The sequence below is a fragment of the Anguilla anguilla genome, chromosome 8, assembly GCF_013347855.1.
Source record: "Anguilla anguilla isolate fAngAng1 chromosome 8, fAngAng1.pri, whole genome shotgun sequence".
NCBI lineage: Eukaryota > Metazoa > Chordata > Actinopteri > Anguilliformes > Anguillidae > Anguilla > Anguilla anguilla.
This window is the reverse complement of record NC_049208.1, coordinates 34,081,717-34,109,592: the sequence shown is the minus strand read 5'-3', so window position 1 is coordinate 34,109,592 and position 27,876 is coordinate 34,081,717. Positions and strand designations below refer to the sequence as shown.

General features: G+C 42.0%; 3 protein-coding genes across 5 annotated transcripts in view; 1 reads left to right on the top strand and 2 right to left on the bottom strand.

Moving 5' to 3' along the window:
- Positions 1-185: 185 nt before the first annotated feature.
- Positions 186-11,064, bottom strand: LOC118234462 (voltage-dependent calcium channel gamma-6 subunit-like). 2 transcript variants are annotated; one of them, XM_035431005.1, is made up of 5 exons: positions 10,919-11,064; positions 6,584-6,982; positions 3,132-3,212; positions 1,882-2,019; positions 186-1,740 (listed from the first exon to the last, which is right to left on the bottom strand). In XM_035431005.1, exons 2-5 carry the CDS (start codon positions 6,954-6,956, stop codon positions 1,520-1,522), a joined length of 813 nt encoding a protein of 270 aa, XP_035286896.1. In that variant the 5' UTR covers positions 6,957-6,982; positions 10,919-11,064; the 3' UTR covers positions 186-1,519. The 2 variants fall into 2 exon arrangements, with proteins under 2 accessions (XP_035286896.1, XP_035286895.1); XM_035431004.1 differs by lacking the exon at positions 10,919-11,064 and adding an exon at positions 10,105-10,370.
- Positions 11,065-16,127: 5,063 nt separating this feature from the next.
- Positions 16,128-26,381, bottom strand: LOC118234460 (brain-specific angiogenesis inhibitor 1-associated protein 2-like). The gene is made up of 14 exons (XM_035430999.1): positions 25,958-26,381; positions 25,553-25,628; positions 25,345-25,431; positions 23,813-23,874; positions 22,899-22,970; positions 21,932-22,069; positions 20,510-20,662; positions 19,534-19,713; positions 18,049-18,610; positions 17,690-17,894; positions 17,533-17,598; positions 17,168-17,342; positions 16,328-16,368; positions 16,128-16,231 (listed from the first exon to the last, which is right to left on the bottom strand). Exons 1-14 carry the CDS (start codon positions 26,003-26,005, stop codon positions 16,159-16,161), a joined length of 1,938 nt encoding a protein of 645 aa, XP_035286890.1. The 5' UTR covers positions 26,006-26,381; the 3' UTR covers positions 16,128-16,158.
- LOC118234461 (neuronal pentraxin-2-like) overlaps positions 18,249-27,876 on the top strand; it is a 27,114-nt gene continuing 17,486 nt past the window's right edge. Inside the window, exon 1 of one of the 2 annotated variants that reach the window (XM_035431001.1) lies at positions 18,249-18,321. The gene's annotated coding sequence lies outside the window, so the exon portion shown is untranslated. Of the gene's footprint in view, positions 18,322-19,698; positions 19,761-27,876 lie in introns of those variants that run through there. The other variant, XM_035431000.1, reaches the window with a different exon arrangement.

The window sequence follows — 27,876 nt, the reverse complement described above, 5'->3', positions numbered from 1 at the left end:
AAGCAATGGAGCATAGAAACAAATGCGGAACTAGAATGGAGGGTTTGAGAAGACTGGGTGTGCACTGGATATAGGGTGAAAGGGGGAAATACAGAGAAAATTCTAGTAAAAAAAAATAGTGTGTGCGTGAGAGAGAGAGACTGCAGTTCTAAATACTGTTTCCATTAAATGAAACCATACAACAATTACCAACATCCATTTTTTATTTAAATACAGAGAAAAAGGACACATACACTGACAGTCCTGCACATAGAATATGCAGTAGCCTATACATTCTCATTTCAAGAGAAAGGAAAGGAACAACGTTATACAGGCCTGATGCCTTAGAATGTGAGTGCAATCTTTAAAAGAGGGGAACACTGTATAAATTCCCAAATCCCTACCGTAATCATTTTTTTGTTGCTTTGTTTGGGTTCCTGGCGATGTTAGGATTAGAACATTTTCTATATTTTCCATTTTTCATACTCATGCATACATAATTATTTAATAGTAGCAAATAAGGTAAGAACCTTGCAATTAAGAGAACCTCGAGCATCACCCTTACAGAACAAAAATATATTGCCGTATTTTGAAAAACATACTGTAAAACATTGAATAATACATTTGAATATGGGAAGCGCTCCAAATATATTTTCAAACACATATATTTTTGCTTAATAATACATTCACTTGGTTATATTCAGATGTATTCCCCTGAGACCAAAGTGGTAATACGTGGTATAATTTTAATATGCCAAATATGTCTAATATTTAAAAATGTCTCAAAACAAATTTTTGACATTTCAAGTAACATCTTCTCATTTCACAAACAAGTCCATGTTCTGTTTTAATGTTATTGGTATGTGCACTTAAATACTGAAAATATTATCAGAAACACCTGTCATAAAATAATAACTAAGCAATAATGGCAATATATTAGATCTCCATATACTGAAAATATATTTTTGTTGTGCAAGGGGAGGGCTCTACATTCCTACATGGATCTGAATCCCCTTTTTTCTGATGCAGGGGTTCCTCTGAATTTCACTATCCAGGACACTCAATGAATTGCATCCACCTCAGGGAGTCCACCTGTGATTATATAGGCTTGTCCAATATTACTCATGCTGTACATATACAATGCTGAAACACCAATATTACCAACATTTCAGAGAGAGCCGACTTGTAACATAACAATGCAAGAAGGAGCATCAGTCTGAGAAGTCTCACTTCACGTAGACAGAACGGTACAGATTTTCATTATAAGATGCCAAGGAAAAGAATTACACACATGCAGAGGAGGAGAGAGACAAAGTAAGATCCATCTTTGTTTTGCAGTTAAATTGCCAACAGAAATTACGGCATGTTTTAGGACCAGCCAATATTCCACCAAACAGCCACGTTACCTTTTTTTACTGTTATGTTCCATATACTGTCTAGCCGAGGTGGTATAAAGTCTAGGATTTGGTATTGTCCGTATTATGAGTAATTCCCATGAAGCAGTTTGTGTGCTTGATTTAAAACAATACCCTGCAGGCCACTAGGTGGCACTGTGATCGTGAGGTAAACACCTTTCCCAGGGGCTAAAGGGGAGGGTGAGCAGCATAAAGAGCAAACCAGCCACAGTGAGGATGGCCCCGGATATCCCTATGCAGGATGCAGACCAGGAGAGCTCGTGGTGAATCGGGACGGTGTGGTCGCTGGCAAGAAGGGCGAGGACAGACTGGTGGAAGACGATGAGCGACAGCAGGACCAGAATGCCTGAGAGAGAGGGAGAGTGTCAGAGAGAGTTAAAGATAGACAGACAGACAGACAGACACATAGACACAGTGAAACTCCAGGACATGGCCAGTCGGAGACTGAGGACTGAGGGGCTCTATTCAATGGATGGACGGCTCTCACCTGAGAGAGTGAAACAGACGGACGCAGGTTTGAGGAAGAACTTCTCTCCTTTACTGAGGGACATGATGATGCAGACGGCAGCCGTCACCATCAGGAAGAGGCTCAGGAGGGCCAAGCTGGCAGCAGCCACACTCAGACCTGAAATCGAGACACTGGAGTTACTGCTGTGAACAGGATACATCATGACTATGACTGACTGAACAGGATACATTATGACCATGACTGACTGAACAGGATACATTATGACTATGACTGACTGAACAGGATACATCATGACTACGACTGACTGAACAGGATATTACATTACATTACATTACATTACAGGCATTTGGCAGACGCTCTTATCCAGAGCGACGTACAACAAAGTGTATAACCATAACCAGGAACAAGTATGACGAAACCCCTACAGAGAAGTACCGGTCCAAGTACAGGGAACAACCGCATAGTTCAACTTGGACCCAGATGGTTAAACTGATTAACACTAACAACGAGAGCGGCAACAACGCAATCTATGGAAAAAAAAAAAAAAAAAAAAAAAAGTCAGACTACGACTGACTGAACAGGATACATTATGACTATGACTGACTGAACAGGATACATCATGACTATGACTGACTGAACAGGATACATCATGACTACGACTGACTGAACAGGATATATTATGACTACGACTGACTGAACAGGATATATTATGACTACGACAGACTGAACAGGATACATTATGACTATGACTGACTGAACAGGATACATTATGACTCACAAGCCAAGAGCACTTGACTTCTGTCATCACAGTTAATGTTTTTTTGTCTGTCTCTGCACAACCCAGCCGTCCCTGCATCAGCAATGGTCCATTTAATTCCTCTGATACCAGTGCCTTTAACAGATATTCTTTTGCTGGGAATGTTTTATGAATTGCAAAGGAAAACTAGCTTTAAAAAAAAACATTTGATGAAACTCAATTAAAAGGTAATAATTTAATTTGTTTTATTACTCAGTCATCCAAGAAGCTATCAGAACAAAATAAATATCAAATTTAAAAAATGAACGATGTCATAATAGCAATTATCACTGCAATTTACGGAGGCACAGATTAAATGTTAATTTTGGTTCATAGATGTGTGTGTTGATTTGACGTGACATGACCAGATGGCATATTAACATTAATACTGAATGAGACTGAAGATGGTGTGGGGGAGATGGAGGGATTCTGGGTAAGAAAAGGGACGGACAGAAAAAAGAAACACACTCACTCTTCTGAGTTGTCTTCTGAAATATAACTGCATTGTCCCCAGAAGTAAAGAACTTGAAGAATGTGCAGTTTGATTCTATCTCTGTCAAAAGAAAGGGGGAAAGCATTGACATACTGTATACACGCATTAATTCATTACAAATAAATACAGTAAAACGTTCACTTCTCATGTGTCTCCAAGGTTTTACACACACGGTTGTGGTTGCACGCAAAGGTCAGGACATAGACTGCTTTCACACACAAGGTAACTGAGTCCCCACTAGGGAAAAGAACCACACGAACAGTGGGAGGCCAGCAACTGTGTGGCTGCTCTCTGCTTTCATCTATAAAAGGAATGGAGTCATAGCATAAAACACATGAAACTTTTGCAAGTGGAGTGGGGCACACTGTGAACTCCCCAATTCAAATTCACTCAAATTTCAAAAGCCTTCAAAGAGCCGTTGTCCCACAGCCACAACATAAAACACATGGCAAACTTCTGCAATGGCCAGACACTCTCCTTAAGAATTTTCTGATAGAGCAGAATTCATGGTTCCTTCTATAATGGCAAGTCGCCCACATCCCGAGGCAGCGAAGCATCCCCACAACATCACACTGTCACTAACACGTTTGACTGTTGGTATGATGGTCTAACAGTCAAATGCTGCATTTTCTTTACGCCAGACATGACGGGAGCCGTGGCGCCCAAAACATTCCACTTTCGGCAAATGTTGACAAGCTTTGATGTTTCTCCCATGAATCCCATGAATCTCATTTTTGCCCAGTATCTTTCATATTATGAAGATTTGAACATGACCATAGCTGAGTCTAGAGAGGTCTGCAGTTATATGAATGTCCATCTCAGATCTTTTGTGACTTCCTGGATGAGTTGTCACTGTAGCCTTGGAGAAATTTTGGCAGGATGGTCATTCCTAGGAAGATTCACCACTGCTCCAAGTGTTCTCCATTTGGAGATAATGGCTCTCACTGCAGTTCAGTGGAATTCCAGAGCCTTAGAATTTGCTATGTAACCCTTTTCAGACTGACATACCGCAACAACTTTTTTTATCATCTCTTCTGGAAGTTCCTTTGATCGTGGCATAGTGTGCTTTATCGACACTTTGTGGTGAATACTTCAACTCATTTGGTAAGTTTCAATATGAGTGAGGTTTTAATTCAACAGGTCGAGCTGTAATTAAGCCTGGCTGTGTTCAATCAGCTGAATCTAATTATCAATTAAATGTGGTTAATTGGTTTATTGAGTAACTAAGGGGGCAATTACTTTTTCACATGATATGGGTGTTGAATAACCTTTTTCATTAAATAAATGTAATAATTTATTTTTTGATGTTTTGCTTTTACTCAGTTTCGCTATGTCTAAGATTACATTTTGACAAAAGATCTGAATCCATTCAGGGTGACAAATATTCAATAACAGAGCAAAACCGGACGGGTGTAAATACTTTTTCCAAGGCAGTCTTGTCCGGTTTCAGATTTGACCTGTTCCAGCAGTTTGGTTAGCCAGTGTACCCTCCAGGCTTCGAGGGTCTGTTTTCTGCGTTTACGTGCTGCCTGGTAAGTCAGCAGAAACATTCCGCTTTCACGTTGACGACACACAGATTTATGTTGGTACTAAAATCAACACCGCTGTTGCTATCACTCTACTTGTGGACTACTCAGAGGACATAAAAGCACACGGCAGAGAGGGAAATGGTGGATATTTTTAACCATCAAAATGCCGCTGAAATGATCTTTTCTCCATTGCGCCAGAAAATTAAATCATGGCACTGCTAATGCCACTCTCTGCCTCTGCCGTGGTATCTTATCTGGTGCCATTTCCAGATAGTCAACAATCGCCCTTCGAGGCTCAGATTAAAAATGTAATGAGGATGTTTTGTTTCCATCACCACACCATTGCCTGCATATTTTGTTATGCAGTGTTATATTCAACATGCATATTTTGCATAATGCCATCCTCCTTTGTTCTTTCTCAGATGCAGTTACAGCCTGTCTGTGTGGTATTTTTGAAGACTACCATTTTTCTACCATTCTTCTCTGTCAGACTGCTGTTATACATTTTACCTGTGTTCTTCACCTATTTTTACAAGACTATTCTATGTGCAAAACCACGCGGCCAGTTATGAACCGCACAGCTTCATGGGACTATATCACCAGCTTCAGGGGCGGGGCTAGGCAGCTCATTGGGACCACGGAGCAGAGAACAATTGCTCACGTCGGCCAAGGGATGCATGGGAGGGATTCAGTCAGAGGGGACAGCCGTGTTCGGTTGATCGAGTGACCCCAGCTGACCGTCCTGGTGCACGTGCCTGCTCTCTACACACGTGTATGTTTGGGTCTCCTCCATCCCTGTCTGCGCATGTATGGCTTACGGCTGCGTGAGAAAAGAAGCAGCTGGAAGAAGTAATGTTTCTGAGGAGAACCACAAGTTGTCTTCACTCTCCCGAGCCAGCAGCAGGGTGAGCCTGACAGCACACTTGTACATTTCCCGTGAATTTGGGATTCCAAATTCAGGTGGGATTGATGTATCATTACATCCCTTGCCTTTTTATACATTTTAGATGAAGAAGAGATTGTTAAACAAATAAATCAATCAAAATTTATTCATTATAGGAGTGAACAGAGCATGTTTTCGAAAGACAATATAAAAAGGAAACCAAGCACCATTTGGGGAAATTATTTCTTGACCCTGGGAGACGGCAGTCAAGAAATGATATGAGGTTGGCTAGGGATCAGCTGAGTGCATAACTGTGAGCACTACACATAGCTACACAAATCCTGTGTCATTAAACAGACAAAGGACAGCAGAAAGTTTTTGTCTGACCTACAGTAGCACATCAAAATTCAGGAGTAATTTTAAGAGCCACCTCCAGAACATGAAGGCCTAATGTTCTTTATGACTATGCATCGGGTTACTTCCAGGACCTTTATCATCCCCACAGTTCGGCATGGACTCTCCAAGCCTCTCTGATTTCACGGCACTCCTGCAAGCATAAATAAAATTCAAACCGCCTTCTCCTGACCACTCCCTCAGTTTTCCCTATGTCCTACTCGTAACTGGCACTCTGCAAGTGTGTACAGTTTAATATTTCCTTCAAGAGCATTTTATACTCTCTTATTTAACAACGTGACCCAGTGATACTTTGGAATTTTTGTTGAGATTCAACAATTTTTATGGTAACTTTAATATTGATTACTTGAATTTAGATCCAGTTTCTGTAGGGTTTAGGCTTAGTGCTTCTTTATTACCAATATTATATTTAACCATGTGGGACAACTCTGGACAACCAATCTGAGTCAATTCACTTCATGTCAGCCCACATCTGTGTTTTTGTTGACCCTCTTCGTCTGTAATGACTCTTTAATTTAAGCCTAATAACCATTTAATATCACAGTGAAAATGTAAAATAAAACCCAATTTCACAGGAGCAGCAGAGGGGTGAAAAGTGGGGTCACCTCCAGGCAGGTTGGCCGGCCCACAGCTCTCCCTTTCGGGGTCGATGTCTGTCGCCCACAGGGTGGTCAGGCAGCGTTTCCACAGCCCGTAATGAGCCACCATACACGTCTCGTTGCTGTAGTAGGTCTTGGGCGGGGCCAGCTCCACCCAGTAGTCGGTTCCCAAGCCCAAGATGGTGAGGGCCACACCAATAACGGCAACAAAGAACAACGTCTTGACTTGCCCCTCCTGTCCGGTGCTCGGTGTGGTCGGCGCTGCCCGCCGCTTGCCCATGCCTCCCCGCATCCCCATCACTCCCGTCAGGCCGCTGGACCCTCCCCCGGCTCCGCCCCCCCTTCCATCCTCCTCCTGCATGTAGAATGTGGACCACATGGCAACTGTGGCACGGCTCACCAAAACTGAAATGGAATAAAGAGAGTGAAGTGCATGCAGGGACAAACCACATTGCTGTGAAACTAATTTTTTGAAAGAAGCACAGAACTGAAGAACTGCATTAGGGAGGATCGCTAGGATGACCTCACAAGGGTGGGTGTACTGTAACTAAAGAATGGGAAGAGGGGATGAATTAGCTATTGCGAGCAGATAGAGAGAGCAGACTGGGAACAAGGTCACGGAGGGTATAGAGACACCTGGAATTAGAGTATGTGGTTGACAGTGGGAAGGATGAACTCATGAATATGGATGAGACCTCTGCATAAATATGGTGTTTTGCTGAAAATGAAAGGGTACACAGATAAATGGGTGGGTTGATGTGGAACAGGAAAGAGGTGTTAGAACAGGATCCAGCTCACGAAACACAGAAGGTGACAGAAAAGAGAACTAGGTAGAGGCTGATACTGATATCTGTGAAAAAAAGAAGAAAAAAACAACAAATTTTCACACCGTAGGGAGATTTGGGCGAACAGCACAGTTCAGTTGTAATTTATAGCACAAAGACGTTGGCATGAAGACCATGCATGCATGCCAATGCCACTTCCTGATAACTTAATACTGGGAAACAGAGTCAGTAAAGAGGAATTATAGAAAGATTCTGTCTACTACCACAGGTGGGCTGAAGTAGTTTGTTCCAAACTGTTTACACCCCTAAGGTTATCACTCAAACTTAACTTATTATTACATTAGCTGAATATAGCCTTATCTCACTAAGGGTAGGGTGGACTTAGGTCCCTGTTGCAGTCTTATTGCATTAGCTGTCCCTAAATTTTGCACAAGGCGCACATTGGCTACATGTTATCATTACTGAGACACCTCTTCTTCAATTAGTACTACCTCTGTCCTATGATACTGTTTGGTCTGTGTAGGTGTAACAGTCCTGACTCCAGTGGCATATTTGGGGACTCCAAATGAAATATAAATATGGGAATACACGTCAGGTTCCAATCCTGGAAGGCTGTAGTGCCAGGAGGTTTTTGGGTTGTCTCTGGACTTAAACAATTCATGTAAGTCACTGATTGGCTATAGAATCTACATCATGCATCCTGTTTCCAAGGCTTAAACATACTGCTTATTGAAAGAAAACCACGAAACTTTCTGACAATTCAACCCTCTAGGACCCGAGTTTTGGAGTACTGGAAAACTACTACTATGGTACACACATATCTGCATGTAGAGGACACAGCATTCTCTTTGCATGGCTTCAAATATGCTATTGAGCAGGATTTCCAACTTTCCACCCATCGCACTGTGGTAAAAAGGGGAATCAAACTGAATGCAATTGGCAGCTGTGATTGGCCAGTTGTTCTCCACAAAGCATAATTGCACCGAGCACTGGGTGTTCTGCTTAAAGCTGACACACTTAAAATAGGCACAGTGGCATCTTACTGACATAAAGCTTTCTCTGACAAGCTGAATGGTTAAGTGAGGCATTGATTTCTAAACAAAGACAGATATGGTGTTGTGTTGTTATAGTTAGCGGAGTAATCTTTTGGGCCGGTCATTCATTCAGAAAATCCAAGTTACAATTACAACACCTACTGTACAACTTCTACTATCAATGACCATAACAATAACAGACTATGAGACTGTACATAACAATAACAGACAATATGACTACGGACGTAATGGTACAAATAATCAATCAATAACTGCATTGCCTATAATAATGGTTTATAGAACAGCCATATGGCACTGTACTTTTAAAGTAAATTTTTTGAAAAACATTTACACTGCAAATTACACTGCATACTAAACTGCAAAAGAAGCATTGCAGCACAACTGCACTTACTTTAGTTAACAGGTTTTCAGTTAAATAAAATATAAAATTTGTGCACTGGATTATTTCATTACAAAGTGTTATGGTAAGAGTTCTGATGTGCCAGATCATTGCATTTTTGGAAAGTACAAAGTAATCTAAAAAGATTAATTATTTTTCTCTCTGCAGTATCAGTAATAAACTTATGCATAACTTAGTTTGTCTGCGCAATAATATTGCTTTCCCTTTGGCAAATAATCCATTAAATAATGTATTATTATGACATAATAAATAGCATCCTGTAAGCGTTTATACTTTGATTAAAAGGATGAATACAACCATCCTAAGTGTTCAAGCAGTATTTTAAGAATCACACAAAAGGTTCATTCAGCCAATTAAAACCAATCAGTTTGTCTTCAATGCATCTGTGTAAAACATACGAACCAGATTTTTGCATACAGTATAAAACCTGGTCTTGAACATTCAGTCAGAACTAACCATGGGGTTGCCAGGGATTTAGGGCCCCATGAAAAGATCTCACATTGGGCGCCACCACCCCAGACCACCCCATCCTTGCATAATTACTGCACAGTTTTTGCAGGATGCTGTCAGTCAGGGCTCTTGGAATCATCAAAGTGACATTGACTTAATTCCAGGGGAGATTTCTTGAAATGACCACCAATAAAAGTGGAAAGAAATGAATTTGAAGGGCTATATAAGATTTTGCCATGAGGAGTGGCAAGAAAATCTTTCCGATATGTCCTCAAACCCAATAAAAGTGACATACAAGCATCTCATCAGTGTTGTCAACGTGGCCTAACAGGAATATGAATTATGTAGGCTATATTTTGAATGTATGAACATAATTGTAGGGTATTACAAACAAAAAAAACAACAAAATTATATTATTTCAGAAGATTATATATATATATATATATATATATATATATATATATATATATATATACACACACACACACACAAACACATATATGTATGTATGTATGTATGTATAAATTAATATGTTCTATGTAGGCTACTATCGGTAGGGCTAAAATATTACATTTCTTAATGTAGGCTATTCGATATTTGTTGAAAAATAACATGGCCATGCTTTCTGTGCATCGTTTTATATCAAAGGCGTGAACACAATCGAAGGCCACTGTACTGCTTAATAGCCACAGGTGTGCGCGCGAATACAAACCTATTAATCTCATGCACTGGCTGGGTGTAAAGACGATAGCTAAGGAAAATAGAGCATCAAACAAATCTTATCATCGAGTACTTAGCATAGCTACAGTAGCTACAGGTTGTCAAATCAATGCTCACCAATCGTCTCTCCGTCTATCAGTAGAAGATGCGCGTTCTAACAAATTGTCAGTGAATTTGACCAAAATCCATTTCTGCATTAAAATGTGCTATTCGCGATGTATTGTAAGCTAACTGTCGTGCTTTTCTTTCATCCTATTTCGAAAAATGCTGAACTAAAACCTAAAATGGCAGCTTCTTTCCTTCTGCCTTTGCGTTGGCAGTCGCCACGAAAACACTGGAGTTGCCTTGTTGAGACACACTTCAGCCAGATCCATGCGAAGGAAAAATATGTGTTCATCCCATTTATCTTTGCTGCTGAAAGATACATTTTCCGCTGTGACAAAAGCATTGTGTAGCTATTGTGCGTAACCGTGCGGATATGAACACACGCATTTATTTTTTCCTTTCTTTAATAGCAAACAATCGGCATAAAAGAACATTGATTATGTAATTGTTTTGAGGTTTTGACATTTACATATAAATATCGGTATCAAAATAATCCGTATTTTCAACTAGATCCACTACAGAAATAGCATATATTCACGAAGCTAATTGCTAAGAAATTATATTATGTGATGGCGTTTAGAAATTTAGAAATAATGGCATATTGATTTTTTTATGTGTACAAGCATAAAGCACAGCACGTATGACTGCCATCATGTCTGCTAAGAACAACCAGCATTACAAATTCAGTTTATTTTTTTAAATGGCACATTATCACGACATATATACATATATTTAAGTTCCACTTTGACAATGTTGGTAGCATATGTGTTTGACCACAACCAAGACAACTTTACTAATCACAACAATGACATGAATATTTGCTGACCTGTTTCATGTGTGCAGTTCAGTGCAGAGACGCACTTGTAAGTCAACTGAGAGAGAGAGAGAGAGAGAGTGAGAGAGAGAGAGAGAGCGAGAGAGAGGGAGAGGGGGGGGGAGCTGAAAATGGTGTATGGTTGCAGATGGGAGCATATATGCTGCTCATATCTCCGCTTGTCTGTATTTTTGTAAGTATATTCAGTAGGTTTCTGTTTGTCTCTGCCTGTCTGTAAGCATATTTATGTAAAGGTGTTAGTTTCTGAGACTGTGTTTTGCAATTCTATTTTTGACCACCACCTGCTAATGGCATTGGGAGTGGAGCAGGGGGCTCTGTGAAGGGGTAGACTGTACGTAAGTGTAAGATGTTATACTTCTTATACAAATTCTTACCAGTATTGTGACTGTGTTATAAAATTGGCTTTTTTCTGTAAAGGGAAGTGTGATGATAGGACAAGAACTGGAGAATAGAAATGATTGAGATAAAATTGAGGTAGATATAGAGGGAGGGTTCAGTTGGGTTGAACTCGAACACTAAGACCCCAGATTGGATTTGGATCAGACCCAGCTAGAATTACATTTGCGTATGCATGTCTTCGCCCTTCGCAAGTAATTTCACCTGGGATGAACCATGATTTAACCCGAATGATAAACTGAAAGAAAAGTTGTGACAGTTCAAAGGCACCTGAGAACTTTTTTTTTTTTTTTTTTTTAGATTGGCTGGGGTTGGTGTGTAAGATGTTTTAATACAAAGGAGTACAGCCATTTGAAATATAAATGTTCTAATATAATTTAAATACAGTGAATAATGTTCCAAGTGCTCTTCTCCTTCATGGCATCTTCTCACTGTCTTTAATCTGCATTTGATTAGTCACTACCCTTAATTCTCTTTTCCTCTTCTTCTGTATTCTCATACTGACCATCAAGATCCCACGGACACTCATAAATCAATCTTCCTCATTTTAAACCCAAACCACGTATCCCTTTGTCTTACAGCCCTGATACCACCTGTTCTCTCATTTAGAAAATATGTATTGTATTAAATGTGATCTGAAAGCTGGCTGTGACACACTACTATCCATACTGTAACTAGCAAGTGATAATTAAACTCAGTTTATGTCTCTCCACACAATCAGTAGTGCTGTGGAACTCCAGGGTGGGTGTGTCTCACAAGAAAGTTGTCATTTTTGAGAGTACTGTAGCCTGCTGTAATTCTTGTGTTTTTGGATTCTTCTATTGCCACTTTAATTGTATTTCTGCAGGACCCAATCCCCATTCTACTCCCAAACAACTATCTGCAATTTGTATTCAAGGCTGTGGTTTGTGTAGATAATTTTCATTGGGAATTAGGAACGAAGTGTTTCCTTAAATGTTGCAATGACTAACAACGCCCCTTAGATGGCACTGCCATATTACATTAGATAACATGATCTGTAAGCAAGGCAAAGCCAAAAGATCCCAATTCACCTCCTAATCACTCCCCCTCTGTTTTGAGTTACACTTAATTATAAGTGTCACTTACGTAAGGGCCACTTGCACGCGATGGCAGGCATCGAAGTGATAGGATACATAAGAAGCAGCATTCGCGTGGGACGCACGTGTGGCCTGCTCGACGAATCGGAATTTACAAAAAACGAATTATCGATAATAAATCATCACCGCTTAAATTAATATCACTTAACAGTTGGGCACAGCGAGCTACTTTGAACCGCCACATTTGCATTACAAATAATGATTACAGCAATTTATATTGGTGTTATCAGTACACTTTAATCATCAAAATTTGCATCATAATTTTATACAGCACTTGTTTGCAAACAAGACAATGCTGCGATGACCATGATAATTGTCTTTTGAAAAGGCATGACATAGCAGTCAAATTGCATTTGAATGTGGTTAGCTCTGCCATGCTTTAGCGATTCTGGCAACGGCATTAAGCAACGCAATGCCTGCTGGAACAGCACTTGCTTTTAAGCCAGGTCTTTAATGTCCTCATCACTGTGGGAGTGTCAGAGGGCCAAACAGCCACTACCCCTCACTGAAATTTGGCTCACTCAGTTCTGGGACAACCCTTGTACAAGATGGTGACTTTCGTGAATGAGCAAAATGAGTATTATTGGTGAATTGAGACCAGGCCATAAAGTGTAATCACTTCCCTTAAGGTGATCTAAACCTTGTACTGTATGTTGAAGGATTCACACTCCCTCAAACAAAGCTTCGTATGCAGATTTTGTATGCTTAATTTTATCCAGTGATTTATTCTGCTCTTAAATCACATAACTGGTATTTAGTTCAGGCATTCTGTCTGAGTGGATTTTGTTTCCTTGTCATTTTAAGCAGAACATTTCCAGTTGCAAACCGGGATTGTGAGCAGATAGCACTTGTGCCGGAACAAAGTGTGCTTGCTGATTTCATTGTTTCATTTGACACAATGAAGACACTGTGTGTGTGTGTGTGTGTGCATCTGCATTTGTGTGTGTGTGTGGGTGGGAGTGTGTGTGTGTGTGTGTGTGTGCGTCTGCATTTGTGTGTGTGTGTGTGGGTGGGTGTGTGTGTGTGCATTTGTGTGTGTGTGTGTGTGTGTGTGTGTGTGTGCGTCTGAATTTGTGTGTGTGTGTGGGTGGGAGTGTGTGTGTGCATTTGTTTGTGTGTGTGTGTGTGTGTGTGGGCGGGGGTGCCTAAGGGGTTGTACAGATTCGCTTCACACACACTGTGGTGTTCCTTTGACACTCACTTAGCGGGTTTCGGGTTTCTCCGCCAGTTGCGCAGACACATTGGCAGCATTCAGGCGCATTGTGCTTCAGTGCTGGGGCAGCAGCTCTCCTGGTTATTCAGCTGTTTCTCCAGCCCACTGGTGCAGGGCTGCTTTCAGATCCTCACCCAGCTCAGCTCAGGCACCTTCGTGATGATCGCTCTGAATGAGGCTCCAAAACTGCCGTGTTACTGTAGAAAGGCATGCAGAGAACTCAAAGATAAAAAACCTAACATCCATCATAGTGCCAGCCCCAGGCTTGGATCCATCCCTGAAACGGCCCGCCATCGCAAACATTTTGTTTGTTTTTTTTTGTTTGTTTGTTTGTTTGTTGGCATTTATGTATCCCCCCGCAAGACCTCATCCTAGATTCAGGTCTGCAGTGTTTACTTTCAAGGTTCCCAACACACCATCGCTAACAGTGTGTTTCTTTTGTGCTTAAAACTACAGAGGGTATTACACAACTGTTTGTGTTAGAATTCCATCAGAACCCCCATCGCTCGCACACTATAAGATTCAAGGCTCTGTGGTTACTGAATTACAGCACAGGGAATCCATTATGGTTTCTTTTTAATGGAACCATTGGGCAATTGGCAAACACAGCACATCCAAACAAACACAGTTAAAGGCATACAATATGTATGAACAGGACTTACAATTATACTGAAAATCACAACAAAGCCTAAATATCCATTTTCACAGCTTCATCTTCAGAGACACTAACCATCTTCATTGTTTAGGAGAGTAATTGTTTCATTGTTTACCTCACTACAAATAAACACATCTGCAAATTTTATATTCCATGTTGTTGGGCTTGGATCGTATTAATAATATTAATAGGCAACATGTAAAAAATGTAACTTAATGACACTTATCCAAAGATCACATTAATTTACTGTTCAGTAAAAACACACATAAGCTTGACAAGAGATGCTCTGAAATACCTTTGATATATCTGCAGACTTTTTTGTTGAAAGTTTTTAATGACATTTCCATGTTTTCAGTTTGTTGCATTTTATTTTTAAACTTTCTTTTTAAGAACAGGGGAACCCAGCAAACCTAAATGAAGACACAAAACTTGCAAATGTGATTTCAAAGATAAAAACATGATCCATTAGCGGTAGAACTGGCATTATAATAAATTATGTAATATATTTATTTTGTATGCTTACTGTATTCACATTGCTAATTATTGATATTAGCTTGCTTCATGCCCCTGAATTCCCCCAAAAAATCACAAACCAATGCTGATGATGATAAAAATTATCATCATTATACAAGGCCTACATGATGATACATTTTTATTTAATCTTAGGAAAATAATAAAGTCATTTCATAATGATTATCAATAAACTACATGTAATGTGTTTATTAATTATAATAATAATAAGAAGAAGAAGAAGAAGAAGAAGAAGAAGAAGAATAAGAAGAAGACGAAGAATACACTGCCCTCTCCTTACTCGCGTAATCTCAGTAGCTGTTGTTTATACCCTCAGCAGTGGGTCTACTCCTTGTGAAGGCCCCAACTCATAGGCCCTTGTTGGGGGTGTGGGGGGAGGGGGTTGAGATGTGGATCTAGTTATCTTTGCTTTCCAGCAGCACGATTATTATTTTCCGCATGGACTATATGGAGTCCTTTTATTCTGATGTTCAGTTAGTGCTCTTTAGATAAAGTTAAATATTTGGTTTGTTAGTTTGTTTGCTCAGTGCACTTTCGGGCTGCCTAGCAGCCCTGTTAGGCTATAAAATTTTAAACACAGTCCCAGCTGTTCTCTTTTAATCCTGCCAACATTATGCCTGCCTGGGTTTCTTCCTTGTCTTTCCCACCCACAGAATTGGGCATTCCGTATCCGTCCAATAATTCCATGATTCCTGAGTCCCGGGGTCTCTCTCTCTCTCATTCGTTGTTGTTTGTTAGCACTCATCACGCACTAAATTAAAAAGCTGTCATTTAACTTATAGCTACAAACTAAAAACTAAAAACTAATAGCAGCTCAATCTATATTTTTCCCTCAGTTGTATATTTGCCATTTGAGAAAATTATTTTTCCTTCATCCACGTCGCCAATTAATCAATAAGACATATAGGGTCTTGACATAAAGTAAAAATGTTTAGTTAAATCAGCTACAATAGTACATTTGATCCCTTTCGGACGCCATGAACACTGTTAAACTTGAAATAACACATCATATTACTGCAAAGCAACTATATGATTAATGGTGCGACATAGCAATGGAATATGGAACACAATCTTTGAGGGTGAGGTGGGACTGACAGGGGTTGTGGAATAAATTCACTGCTATCTTGTGAACCCAAGACACCTTCTTCTGATCTAAATGTGTAAACCGAAAGGCAAACCTCCCCAACAAGAACAGCAAAAAGAAAAAAAAACTTGATGTCTTTGATTAATGGACTGCCCCGTACAGATCTGAATCAACAGTAATGCATCTAAGACAAATACTGTTCTTTCATCAGTCATGCTTACTATGGCAGCGCTCCTATTGGATGACGGGAGCAGACCGGTCATTGGTCACTGCCTTTCTGAGGTGAACATGGGCAAATGGATTTGTCCTACAAGACAAGACATGAGTTTCAATTCAGTGTAACAAGCGGCATTTTATCACCAACAAATGCATTTTTCATCGAAGGGTGGGGACATTTTGTCACCTGGTGGGGGAGGGTGGAGGAAAAGAAGAATCTGCGAAGGGCTGGGGAGAGAAGAGAGAAAAGTATATATGACACGCAAATTATAAATAGCATTTATTTGTGAATTTTTTTTTTTCAGTGGCATAGCTACCCTTACATAATATGTAGGCGAACCGTGAGATAAGGTCTGCATTGTAATAGAGGTAATCACATGTGGCAGAATACTAATAGAGAAGCAGATAATGCATTGCCTTCATAAAGTGCAGATTGTCCATTTGCCTACCCGTCCATTAGTACCATCACAGACGGTACATTATCATTTAAATAATTGTGCATGGACTAATACCTCAAGGCATTTTCTGTATCTGCAATTTTCCGCTGTCTGTTTATGCCAAAATGTTTTCCATTTTCCGGAACGTACTGTAAAGGCAATACTCACATTCCATTCCAAAATATATTCCCTAAAAAATAAACAAAGCTAATAGGCTGAGATAAAGACTAGAGTGTAATTGTATATTCTGACAAGTCCCTCTAAAAAGGATTTTGTCATTTAAAAAATGTAGCTGTATAAAATGGTAAGAACTTGGCTCAAGTTTTCTGCCTTATTATAATAAAGGTATGAGTGTGTGAGTGTATGGTGTGTGTGCCCTGTGATAGATTGCCGGCTTGTCCAGGGTGTAATTCTGCCTCTCGCCCAATGCATGCTGGGATAGGCTCCAACACCCCCCGCGACCCTGCCCAGGATAAGCGGGTATAGATAATAGATGGATAATGGATGGATCATTGGCTTAGGCATCTCCTGCTGATTGACCCTCTCTTTTGAGGGAGACTTTTTCTGTTCGTACCCCAGCATTGTCTTACCTGGGCAGTGTCAGGCGTGGCCACGCTGTAGGGGCGGGAGTGGAAACGGCTGCGGCGGAGAGGAGAGGTGGAGCGGTCCTCCCCCGTCTCTGCACTGAGCTGGCGCATTCGGGGAAATCCAAGCTTGTCCAGGTACCCAGTGCTGGCACTGTTCACTTTGGAGAGCAAGGGAGAGCTGGTGATGGGGGGAGACAGACAGAGAGAGAGAGAGAGAGAGAGAGAGAGAGAGTGGAAAGAGGAGAGCGGGCATCATAATCAAAACCGCAGAACCAACTCCAGGTGCAGCTGAATATTATTTCCGTAATGTCCGCGTGTACTGAAATGTAGCGATTCAGTCCTTATTAGTGTTCAGTCAGTGGACAGACCTGCTGTCGTGCTGGCCTGCAGACGCCGGGCAGGGCTGAGTGTAGGAGAAAGGGAACCAGCCTCTCCTGTCACAGTGAGAGAGAGATGTTAGGATGCAGGCCGTGTGATACGTTACTGTACACTCCTGACTCTCAGCCGCACGGTGCTCAGGCACACCTCCCCGTTCTCTCGTTCTGCCCGTAGTGCCACCCGTCTCGAGGCTCGGAGATGAGGAGTGCGAGGGTGTCCCCGGGAAGGAAGTGGAGGAGGCAGGTACCCCCGTGCCCGCCCCCACCCAGCTCACCCCCGCCAGGGATGTGCGGAAAGAGGGCCTCCACCCGGGTAGGAGGGGCGACAGGCAGCACTCTGGGCAGAGTTCCTCCTGGGACAGAGAGGAGACGGGCATCAGCTCTGAGAAGCGATGACATCACACAAGCAAGGACATGCTCTAAAGACTGCTTGCAGATCCAGGTGAAGATGGGACAGCCATAATCACATGACAGGAAGTGACAGGGAAATTACGAAGACTGGCTTACCCAGAAGCCCCAGCCTCGCCTCACTGATGGGCCTCCGGGGCAGCGGCAAGGTGGAGGTAGCGTAGAGCTCGGCCGCTTTCATCAGCATGGGATTGTGGGAAGGCGGAGAGCTGCTGAGACCTTCCTGGTGGGCCACTGGTGTTTGAGCCCTGGAGAGAGACTCGCCTTGGGACAGACGAGGGCTGTGAGGGGTATTCTGGGACGCAGATGAACCTTGCAGAGAGGAGGATGAACCTGTGGAACTCTGGCTAGCTGACACGGTGGCAGACACAGGTGCCGTATGACTATGAGAGACGCCAGAGGCGGTGCTGCCAGGGGTAAGCGAGGCGGTTTGGAAGGGGCTTGATGTGGTGGAAGTGTTGACCCGGGTGCTGCTGGTGCAGGTGTGGCGTGGCGTGTGCTGGGGCGTGAGGTTAGCCTGCGCGTAAAGGGAGCGGGAGGTCTGGGCGCCCGCGTCGTTCTGGGCAGGGGGAGTTTCGCTCCGGGAGGAAGGCGGGGCACGTTGCGTACGGGGGTTGGGGTCGCCATTAAGCAGGGGCTGGACTTCCTGGACCGACAGCCTCTGAAAGGGTATTAGAAGTGTTTGAAACCAGAGAAGACCCTGAATTGAAGCTGGAAATAGAGGCAGTGACCTTCAAACTGATCAATGCGCTCAACCAGCTTTAATTTGTCTGCGCTTCCTTAACGAGGCTGCCAATTAGCTGAATGACCGAAATAAACCTGAGCCCACTAGCGGGGAATTTTCCCTTAACTGTATCACAGGTGACACCATTCATTTCCTTCACGTCACATTAGAGTATTTAAATGAGACGGTTAAATTCAGGAAAAAGTCAAATGAATCGCGTAATTACAAAGATATCACTTAGACGTGGCAATTTGTCTTTTATGTGCAATCAAACAAGCTTTGAGGGCAAAGTGCAAACGGCTCATATTGAGGTAGCTGGTGTATGTTCATAAAGTACATGAGCTGTCAACATGCCCTGGAAATGGGCAGCAATACTATACAATGGTGCTATCCACGTGGCCAAATTACTAAAAATTCATATGTACAGTGTAATTGTTACACAGAAGTGTTAAATAAGGGGAAAGGAAATTAACACAAGGAACAATTAGAATAAAGAGAACCAGATGCCCGCTGGTACAGATAATTGCAGTTGGTCAATTAGTTGCTTGATTGGTACTCAAACAAAACAAAAGCAAATGGGTTGAGTGAAATGACCGATTTAAATACGGATTTTCTGCCACCTCTATTACGAGTTAATCAGAGCTGTCAGAGGTTTCAATGGGTGGGGCGAAGACCAAACAAAATGTTAAGCACAGCTTCATCTTCTCCATTATTCATTTGAAGGCCTAGTGCTTGCTTTATGACAGCACTCCAGTTAAAAAGGCACTATAGACGGGAATGTCGACTTGCACTTTGCCTGAACCATTAAGTGACGTACGTCATAATGGACCAGGCGCTGTAACTCCACCCATTGACCTCACCTGCTCCAATGGCTGCGCTGTTCCCAGCTTGGCCTGACGGAGGAGTTCCGCTATCCCAGCAGCCCCAGTGGCCTGAGGGGCCATGTGCCGGAACAGATGGAGAGCACGGTCTGGGAGCCGCGTGGGCTGCGAGCACGACTGCTGCCATGAGGACAACTTCTGGGACAACAGCTCCCTCACCTGGGCGTAGAGGAGAATGCAGTCTTGAAACCAAATGCTCTTTTACCGTACGGTGTTTATTGTATTTTATTTTATTTACCGTTGTACCATTAAATGGAATTTCACGTAAAATAATACAAAAAAGAACACAACACATATTTTCATATGTGGCAAAAATAACAGTTTAAAGACTTCATGCCAGTCAGGCACAAGAGTCATGTATTTATGTACAATTCAATGCTTGTGCAAACATCTTCAATGCAATCTTTAATCAAGGTTTTAAAATGACCAATGATATGATGGTATGGTATAGTATGATTTCACGACCAAAGAGGGCATAATAACTGATATATTCTATCATACATCATACATTATATATGTTGTATATTATATCAAGATAATCACATAATCACGTTTCCCCAATGTTATTTTCTCAAGCTGGTTTTCAGTGTAAGGAGCAAACCTCATGAATACATTGATGGATTCATATTCAAGCTCACACAAATGTTTATGTCTGTATGAAACCTGAATTACCCTGCGGCTCTTTCTGTAGATTGCAGGGGAGTGTCAGCGTTCTTGCATTCTCTTTATCCGGCGAAACCGTCCGGCGAGAAAGAGTGTGGCTCTAATAGCAACTGAACTTAAGCTTCAGTTTTTTTTAGCGCTTCCTAGTGTGTTTTCTGAATTTACTGCAGTTAAAAATCCAAGTATAACTCATGACTGCTGAGTGAGACTGCACGCACACACAGACACAGAGAGACACACACTCGCAAGCACACAACGCCTCGCACTCCCAGGAGCAGACGCTAGGCCCTACCTTGCCGTGGTAGCTGATGAAGATCTTGGTGGACGTGCAGTGGCGGTCCACCAGGAAGCTGTACCGCCTCCTCTCCTCGGTCAGGGCCGTGCGGAACCCCACCGCCACCAGACCGTCCAGCTCCCCCTGGTGTTGGCTCATCAGCTCCACAAGCTGCAAAAAGGAGGATCATGTGTTAGGAAAGATGTACCGTATAACACCATGCTCTCAGCCTCACCAGCCTCACTCTGATCGGAGAAATTCTCTCCTCCCCTGCTTCACAAAAATGCTGCATAAAACTTCAGGTCCATTAAACTGTCCACAAAAACACTACACCTGCAGTGTATAGCTAGTCAAACATGTTCTTTTCAGAGTATGTCCTCAAATCGCACATTCCAGTTGTTAAAATGACCAAACGAGCTGATAATATGCTGGGAGTGGAATAATAACCTGTTACAAGCTGTGTTTCACAAGGGTCATCCACTGTATGCTCAGATCAGGTGTGCTTGATGGTTCATTTGTTCAGCTTTCAACAGGGCTCCTTACATTTGAATGGGTGAGAATGAGTTATTGTAGACTTTAATTAGATATTAGTACAGTTAGTGTGGATCTAGGGAGATTACTAAACTGACCATTAGAAAGTGAGGGTGGATGGTGGATGGGTATGGATTCTATGATACATTAGCACTGCTCTTTGTGTTAATGTGGGCTGGAGACACACACACACACACACACACACTCACACACACACACAAATACGCACACACACACTCACACATTGGCATTGTACTGCAAGGCCTGCTGGGAAAACCTTTTTGATATAGAACATTGTGTGCGAGATAAGACTAGGAAGCAAATTCAAGACCAGCACTGAGAGACATAAATCACAGAGCCACCTGCTCTCTATCGACCATCATACCCTGACACAGCTGTCCCACAATCCTTTTCCTGCTCCCAGCTAGTTGGGATATAAATGAAAACTTCAAAAGGGATGAGTGTAATTTTAATTGAACACAATGTTCTGTTTAAAATTTGAATTTATGCCTAAAGAAACGAAACACTCCGAATAGCAATCAGAAAAGTATTAACACCAACCATAATCACAGCTTACAATTTAACAGTTTAAAGATTTATCACCATCACAGCTGAGTCAATCATCAATACAATAATACAGCCTTGATATTGAAACAGAATGTGTGGATATTTAAAGAATGTAAAAAAAATCAAATCAAAAAGATTTTGAGAACATGTCAATCAATAGTCAGAGGCGTGTTTCCTAGTTATTCAGAGATAGCTAGCAGGAATCTGGATTTTCATTTTTTTATTTACCCCCTCCCCCCTCATTCTCTCTCTCTCTCTCTCTCTCTCTTTTCAGTAGGCCTGCCTTTGTGTTTCAGTTACCTGTGCTTTTGAGCTTCAGGGATTTTTGCTGGTCTACATTACCTGCATCTCCCGGTCACTGTACTTGTTGGGGTGGCGGCTGGCCTGGCACTTCCGTCGCAGCTTCTTAAGCTGAGACTGGCAGTGCTCGATGGAGTCCGTCCTGGCCCTGCGTTCGCTCTGGTAGTTCTTCAGAGTGGCCTGAGAGATAGGCCAGGGACGTGCAGGTTCATCAGTAGTTCGAGCATGCGATTGAGGAAGAAAGAGTATTTGTCTAAATGTATTTGTGTAGTGCCTTACATACAGTATATATACATATAATTGTGGTGCCAGGAAAGGAGTTGGTGCTGTCCACTAGGGGGCAGTACAGGGCCTAACTACAGGTATGGCCACAGCTGAGAGGCACTGTGATCACCGCAGCTGTGGCCCATTACCTACTCATTGGTCTTAACACTAAAAAGGCCATGTTTTTTTTTTACCACCTTAAACCACCAAGCCTGATGGCAGGGGGGGGGGGGTGTGAAGACAATGGCACAAAATGGCTGAATTTCTTTGAGTAGATTTTTAAAAATTCTAACAATACAGTTATTTTAAGCCCAGCTATTTTGGAAAAGACGTGGAAGGAGGGTATTGCATTTGCTATGCTGGAGCAATTTGCATTTTAAAGTCCAAAAGCCAGATGGCATCAGCTCTGGCCATTTTAGTGTTAATAAAAGGCCTGGTTGGCAGACCTACGGGGAGGACAGTTTTGGGCTGGCTCAGGTGGGTTTGGGTTGTTTTAGTCTTATGTTTTGTCTGCTCTTTTTCCCTGGTGAAGCATTGTTGTGTTTGAGTGTTTTGTTGATTGTTCTGCTCTTGGAGGTAATGAAAGGCAGCAAGCCAACCATCCTTTTGTGTTGTTTTGCTTGTTTGCTGGGTGATGCAGAGGCCCTCCCCAGCCCTGCATCACCATATGCGTGCGTGCGTGCGTGCGTACGTGCGTGCGTGCGTGCGATCCTGTGGTTGCTTGAAAAGGCCTCACTGCACTCACTGTCAGGTATTTGTTGTCCAGCTCCAGTTTGTGCTCCAGCTGAGAGAGGAGTTCAGAATGGAACCGCTTTAACTGTGGGGGGGTGGAGGGGGGAAGGGATAATTGAATCGATCACACAGAACAGCACTATTTCAGGAACATGGGGCTGGGGGTAAGAGTCCCTGCTTCTTTTCCAAATTACAGACGGCTGATTTGGCATAGGGAGCATTGGGGCAGCCCAGGAAAACTCACATTTGGCTCATAGCTAATTTATTGGTTAGAGCCGCTGATTGGGCAGAGAGTCCATTCATGCGTTGTCCCAGGTCTAAATCAGTCTCTGTTCAGAGGGGCAGAATGGAAGCCAGCAGGTCTACTCGCTGCATGCCCATATTTGAGCTTCCCTAGTCCCTAACTCCTTGTTTCTGGATCACAGAGCTGTTGCATTTCCGTGTTGTTTATCCAAAGGTTTACAGATTGTTTTAATATTAGGAAAGCAGCTATTGTTCATTGACTATAAGAGAAATGAGAGAAACATTTGTTTAGTGTAATTTACGGGAGAGGCAGCCAAGAAAATAAGCAAAGCAGGAGGCAGTGGCCAAACTAATCTTGTTCTGTGGAGCAAAGATAAGGTCTGGTCTAATTCAACCGCAGCCTTTGCTCGCTGAACAAGAGAAGTAAAAACAATTCTCCTTTTAATTTTCATTCTCCTGGGGAGCCTGCTGCACCACAAAATATTCTGTTATGCTAGTGATAAAAATTGCAAGAAGACAATGTACTAGAAGGCAATGTACATTCACGTTCTTATAAATATAACAAATCATGTGTCTTTTAATGTACTTACAATACACTTCAATAGTGGCAAAGTGGTACCAATATACATTATACAGAGATTGCAGGCATAAATGCCTACAGTGAAGCATAGTGCAGACTCTTACCGTGTCCTCCAGTTCCACTTGAATCTGCCTGTGTATTTCAGCCATTTGAAACAAGGTGTCACCTGAAATGAGGGAACGTTTTGTAAATGTCCTATATTTAAGAGAAGTTGATGTATTGATATATGTAGATGCGGTAAGCACATATTCCTGAAACCCAGACTTTTGGAGATCGGTCTGGCACTTCGGTATATGTGAAGATCAACTAAGAAGAGAGACAATGTCAAATAATGCCTTTGTGCTCATTAATTTTTAACAGCTGCCTGCAAAAACAGGATTAAGTTGGTTGCCGTTGCATTGTTCAGTAATCATGTTCATTCACATTCACTTCAGATACAACATCTGAAGTAAATTTGTACACAAATTCAGCATTATTAAATTTAGCTCTTTATTCTTTTTCATATAGCACACTTTTAAAACTTTACTCCTGTTCCCTTTCCAGTTTGGAATGCCCAATTTGTGTGTGTTTTTGCTCACTGCTAATTCAGGAGCGTGCATGCGCTCTCCTTTCAATCTGCTAAGCCACTGTTTCTCTTCCACTAAGTGCGATCCTCCATTAGGGCTCACACAGCCGTTGAGTGAGAGGCGCTTGTGTAAGAATGTGCTGCTTGAGCAGGTGGAGTGAGGGAGCCCAACGGACTACAGGTGGTTACTTGTGTGTGAAAATGTGCGGAAATCCTGCCTCCTGAGAGCCCTCCTTTCCCTGTGGCTCCCACATTACAGCCAATCAGGCAGCACCCTGCAAGGCTAATGGCCCTGGTGCCAGCACAGTCCAGAGTCAGCACTAGACCATGGGGCCCACCTACACACTACTGCAGCGCCACCCAGAAGCTCCATAATGAGTTTTTGGTTCGCCTGAAGTAATCCGTTCCCAGTGGCTCCAGCATTTCTCTGGAACAGCAGCTGCGCAATATCGCAGTTACTCAGTTTGCAATAGAAAGTAAACTTCTAGAAATGTTTTGCTAAGCGTTGTATTGCATTGTAATGTGATTAGAATGGGCTGCTCTGTAACCCAGTGTGGTGAACTGCTTACTGTAAGCTTGATGGGGGATAATGATGGGATTCTGCAAATGCATGGTACATTACTTGACCTTTGGAATTCTCCTTCCCCCACTGTTTCACAAATCATATAGTTGATAATCTCACAACAATGGCCCTTCTCTTTCTCCCTCTAGCGCTTTCTCTTTCTATTGATACAGTGCAGTGAAAGAGGGAGCTCCACCAATGTGCCCCCCCCACCCCCCCGGCCCTATATGCCCACACACACACTGATTTATTGTTTTTTTTTTTAGATCAAAAGAATATTTGATAATAACGTGTCTAAGCACAGGTTAAAGGTGATTCAGAAAATATCCCAAAAAGTTTCCCAGAAATGTTTCCCATAAAAATTGCTCATTCTCTCACATTGTCTGGGAAAAACTGAGATGAGTCGAAAGGACATTATATATGCTTCACATGCATAATTATAACCCAATAAGGAAGAATGCTTCAGAATTGGGAACATTGACACTTATCTTTATCACTTCGGTACTCACCTAACTCTTTGGCCCCCTGGCTGTCACTGGCCAGTTCTCCCAGTTTTACCATAGCATTAAAGTACCCCTTGGCTGCCACCATAACTCCTGGGGATGGGAAGGTGGGAGATGGAACAGTCAGAGACACAGACAGAACAGTAAGAGAGACTGCAGATAAGGTACTGATGTCAGTAATACAAAATCAGAAATTGAGTACTTTTGGCCTTACCTGTCAAGGCTTTTTCATAGAGCTTCCCTGATGTGACAAAACTCTTCAAACTGGGGTTGAATTGGTCCAGGATCCCCTGAAATATGTAGATTGGAAATTCATAGTTTAAGTGCTCTTACTCAACTCTGTACAAGCATTTTAATGCGACTATTTTAAATCCTGTTTTAATGCCTTTATTTTTGTTAAGAGTAACAGTCGTATAATTGTTCTATTATCCTACTATCTGAAAATATTAGCTGTAAGCTAATAATTAAGTTCTATACTACTACTACTACTACTACTACTACTGCTAATACAACTACTACTACCACTGCTACTACTACTACTAACAACAGCAACAACAACCATCATCATCATCTGTTGGAATTACAAAAATGCTCCATCACATTAGTCTCACAAAAATACCTTGTAGATGTTTTCAGTCATCTTGTTGACCTCGTCTGAGCGCGACATGCTGCTTCCCTTGTGAGCGGAGTCAAACTGCAAACCTTACGCTGGAATAACAGCCGACGGCGAACCCCCTGCAGCTCAAACAAGTTCAGAGGAGCGAGAGTCTCGCTTTCAGGAGCCTTCACGAAGCAGCTACAGCAAATCAACCAACTGAAGGCACTATATTCAAAACCTTTCTGCTAAAAATGATACTGCAGCTCTACCTACAGCTATGATAATGTACACACACGTGTATTACTGCCTCACTGACATCCTATACTTTTGAGTGAACCAGCGGAGCTGAGTACCACATCTGCGTTGAAGCGTTATGTTCCAAGAGATGGGTTCCTGCAGGCTACAGCAGTGTGCAAGTTATGAGTGTTTAACTTCTGGTAGAGCAAAAGCTTTGAATCCTGGGTAGGATGCTAAGACCCTAGACAAATATTCACATTCCTACCAGCTTTACAGTTAAAGCCATTTCCCCTTAGATTTGCCTCAGAGAACGGCTTTGTCGAGTTTGTGAGTTTAAAAAAATTGATTGAAATCTGCCCACGTGAACATCAAGGAAGCTTTCCAAAATGGCCGTGTTTCAGTCTGCTGTGGGTCAGTTTTGCTGTGCTGTGTGCAAAAAAAAGGCTAATAAAATCCCACTGGTTTGCACTGCCAGGCTCATCATGTTAAATGCCTTAATTTACATTACGGCTGTTCAGTAAAACCTCACAAAAACTTTATCTTTGAGCCAGTGGTGCCAACTAAGACAATTACAGTAAGCAAGCCCACTTCAAAAACTTGCGGAGAAAATATTAACACAGCCAGGAAGAAGGGTGTCTTGGCGGTTGACCTGCTGGAGTAATGGGCTTAGCGGGATGCTGATCAAATTCTATTGACATGTGAGGAGCTTTTTAGCTAGCCAGCTCTGTGGACTTTTCCCTTCAAAACCTCCCAAATTTGCAGATTCACTTATTATGAGCAGACTTGACACCACAGATCTGTTACACTGATGCTGAAGTGAACAAGGTACTCAGAAGCTTTTTAGGTAAGCAAAAGCCAGAAGCTAGATGTCTAGAGGGGTAGAAATCTAGGTTGAGAGGTGCTTTGACATGAACAGACTAGGTTAACGTTGATTCAGTTCAGGTTTTACCCAGATATAGCCTGATTACGCCCTAGTCAGCTAGAAAACAAATGTAGCCAGATTTTCACCTGAACATCTACATTACATTACATTACAGGCATTTAGCAGATGCTCTTATCCAGAGCGACTTACACAACATTTTACATAGCATTTTACATTGTATCCATTTATACAGCTGGATATATATACTGAAGCAATTTCGGTTAAGTACCTTGCTCAAGGGTACAACGGCAGTGTCCTTACCCAGGAATCAAACCTGCGACCTTTCGGTTACAAGTCTAGTTCCTTACCCACTGTGCTACACTCCGTCCTAGATGGGGTTTCACTGACTTTTCAACACAAAAATGTTCACTGGGTTTGCAGTTACTACACATAGCTGTGTGCCATTAAACCCCAAATCCTTATTCCACAGCATCCTTCAATATACTTTCTGGTCACATTATTACAACAAATGTCTAAACCTACAGCCATTAAAAATGTTTCCATCATTAAATGCTGATGTCAGCAGAGCTTTATGTGGTGGCCTGTTTCTGGGCCATGCTGGTCATGTGATTTTCCAGCTCAAGTTGTGATAAATTGATTTCTCTTTAGCAAAATGTGAGGTTACTTTGTTTGACCCTTTTTTGTCTAATCCATGTGATTGCACCATTTACCTATTTACTGACAATAATAATAATAATAATAATAATAATAATAATAATACAACCTAAACGGTTATTATGCTATCAAAATGATACATTTTATATATGGATTGACAACGTTT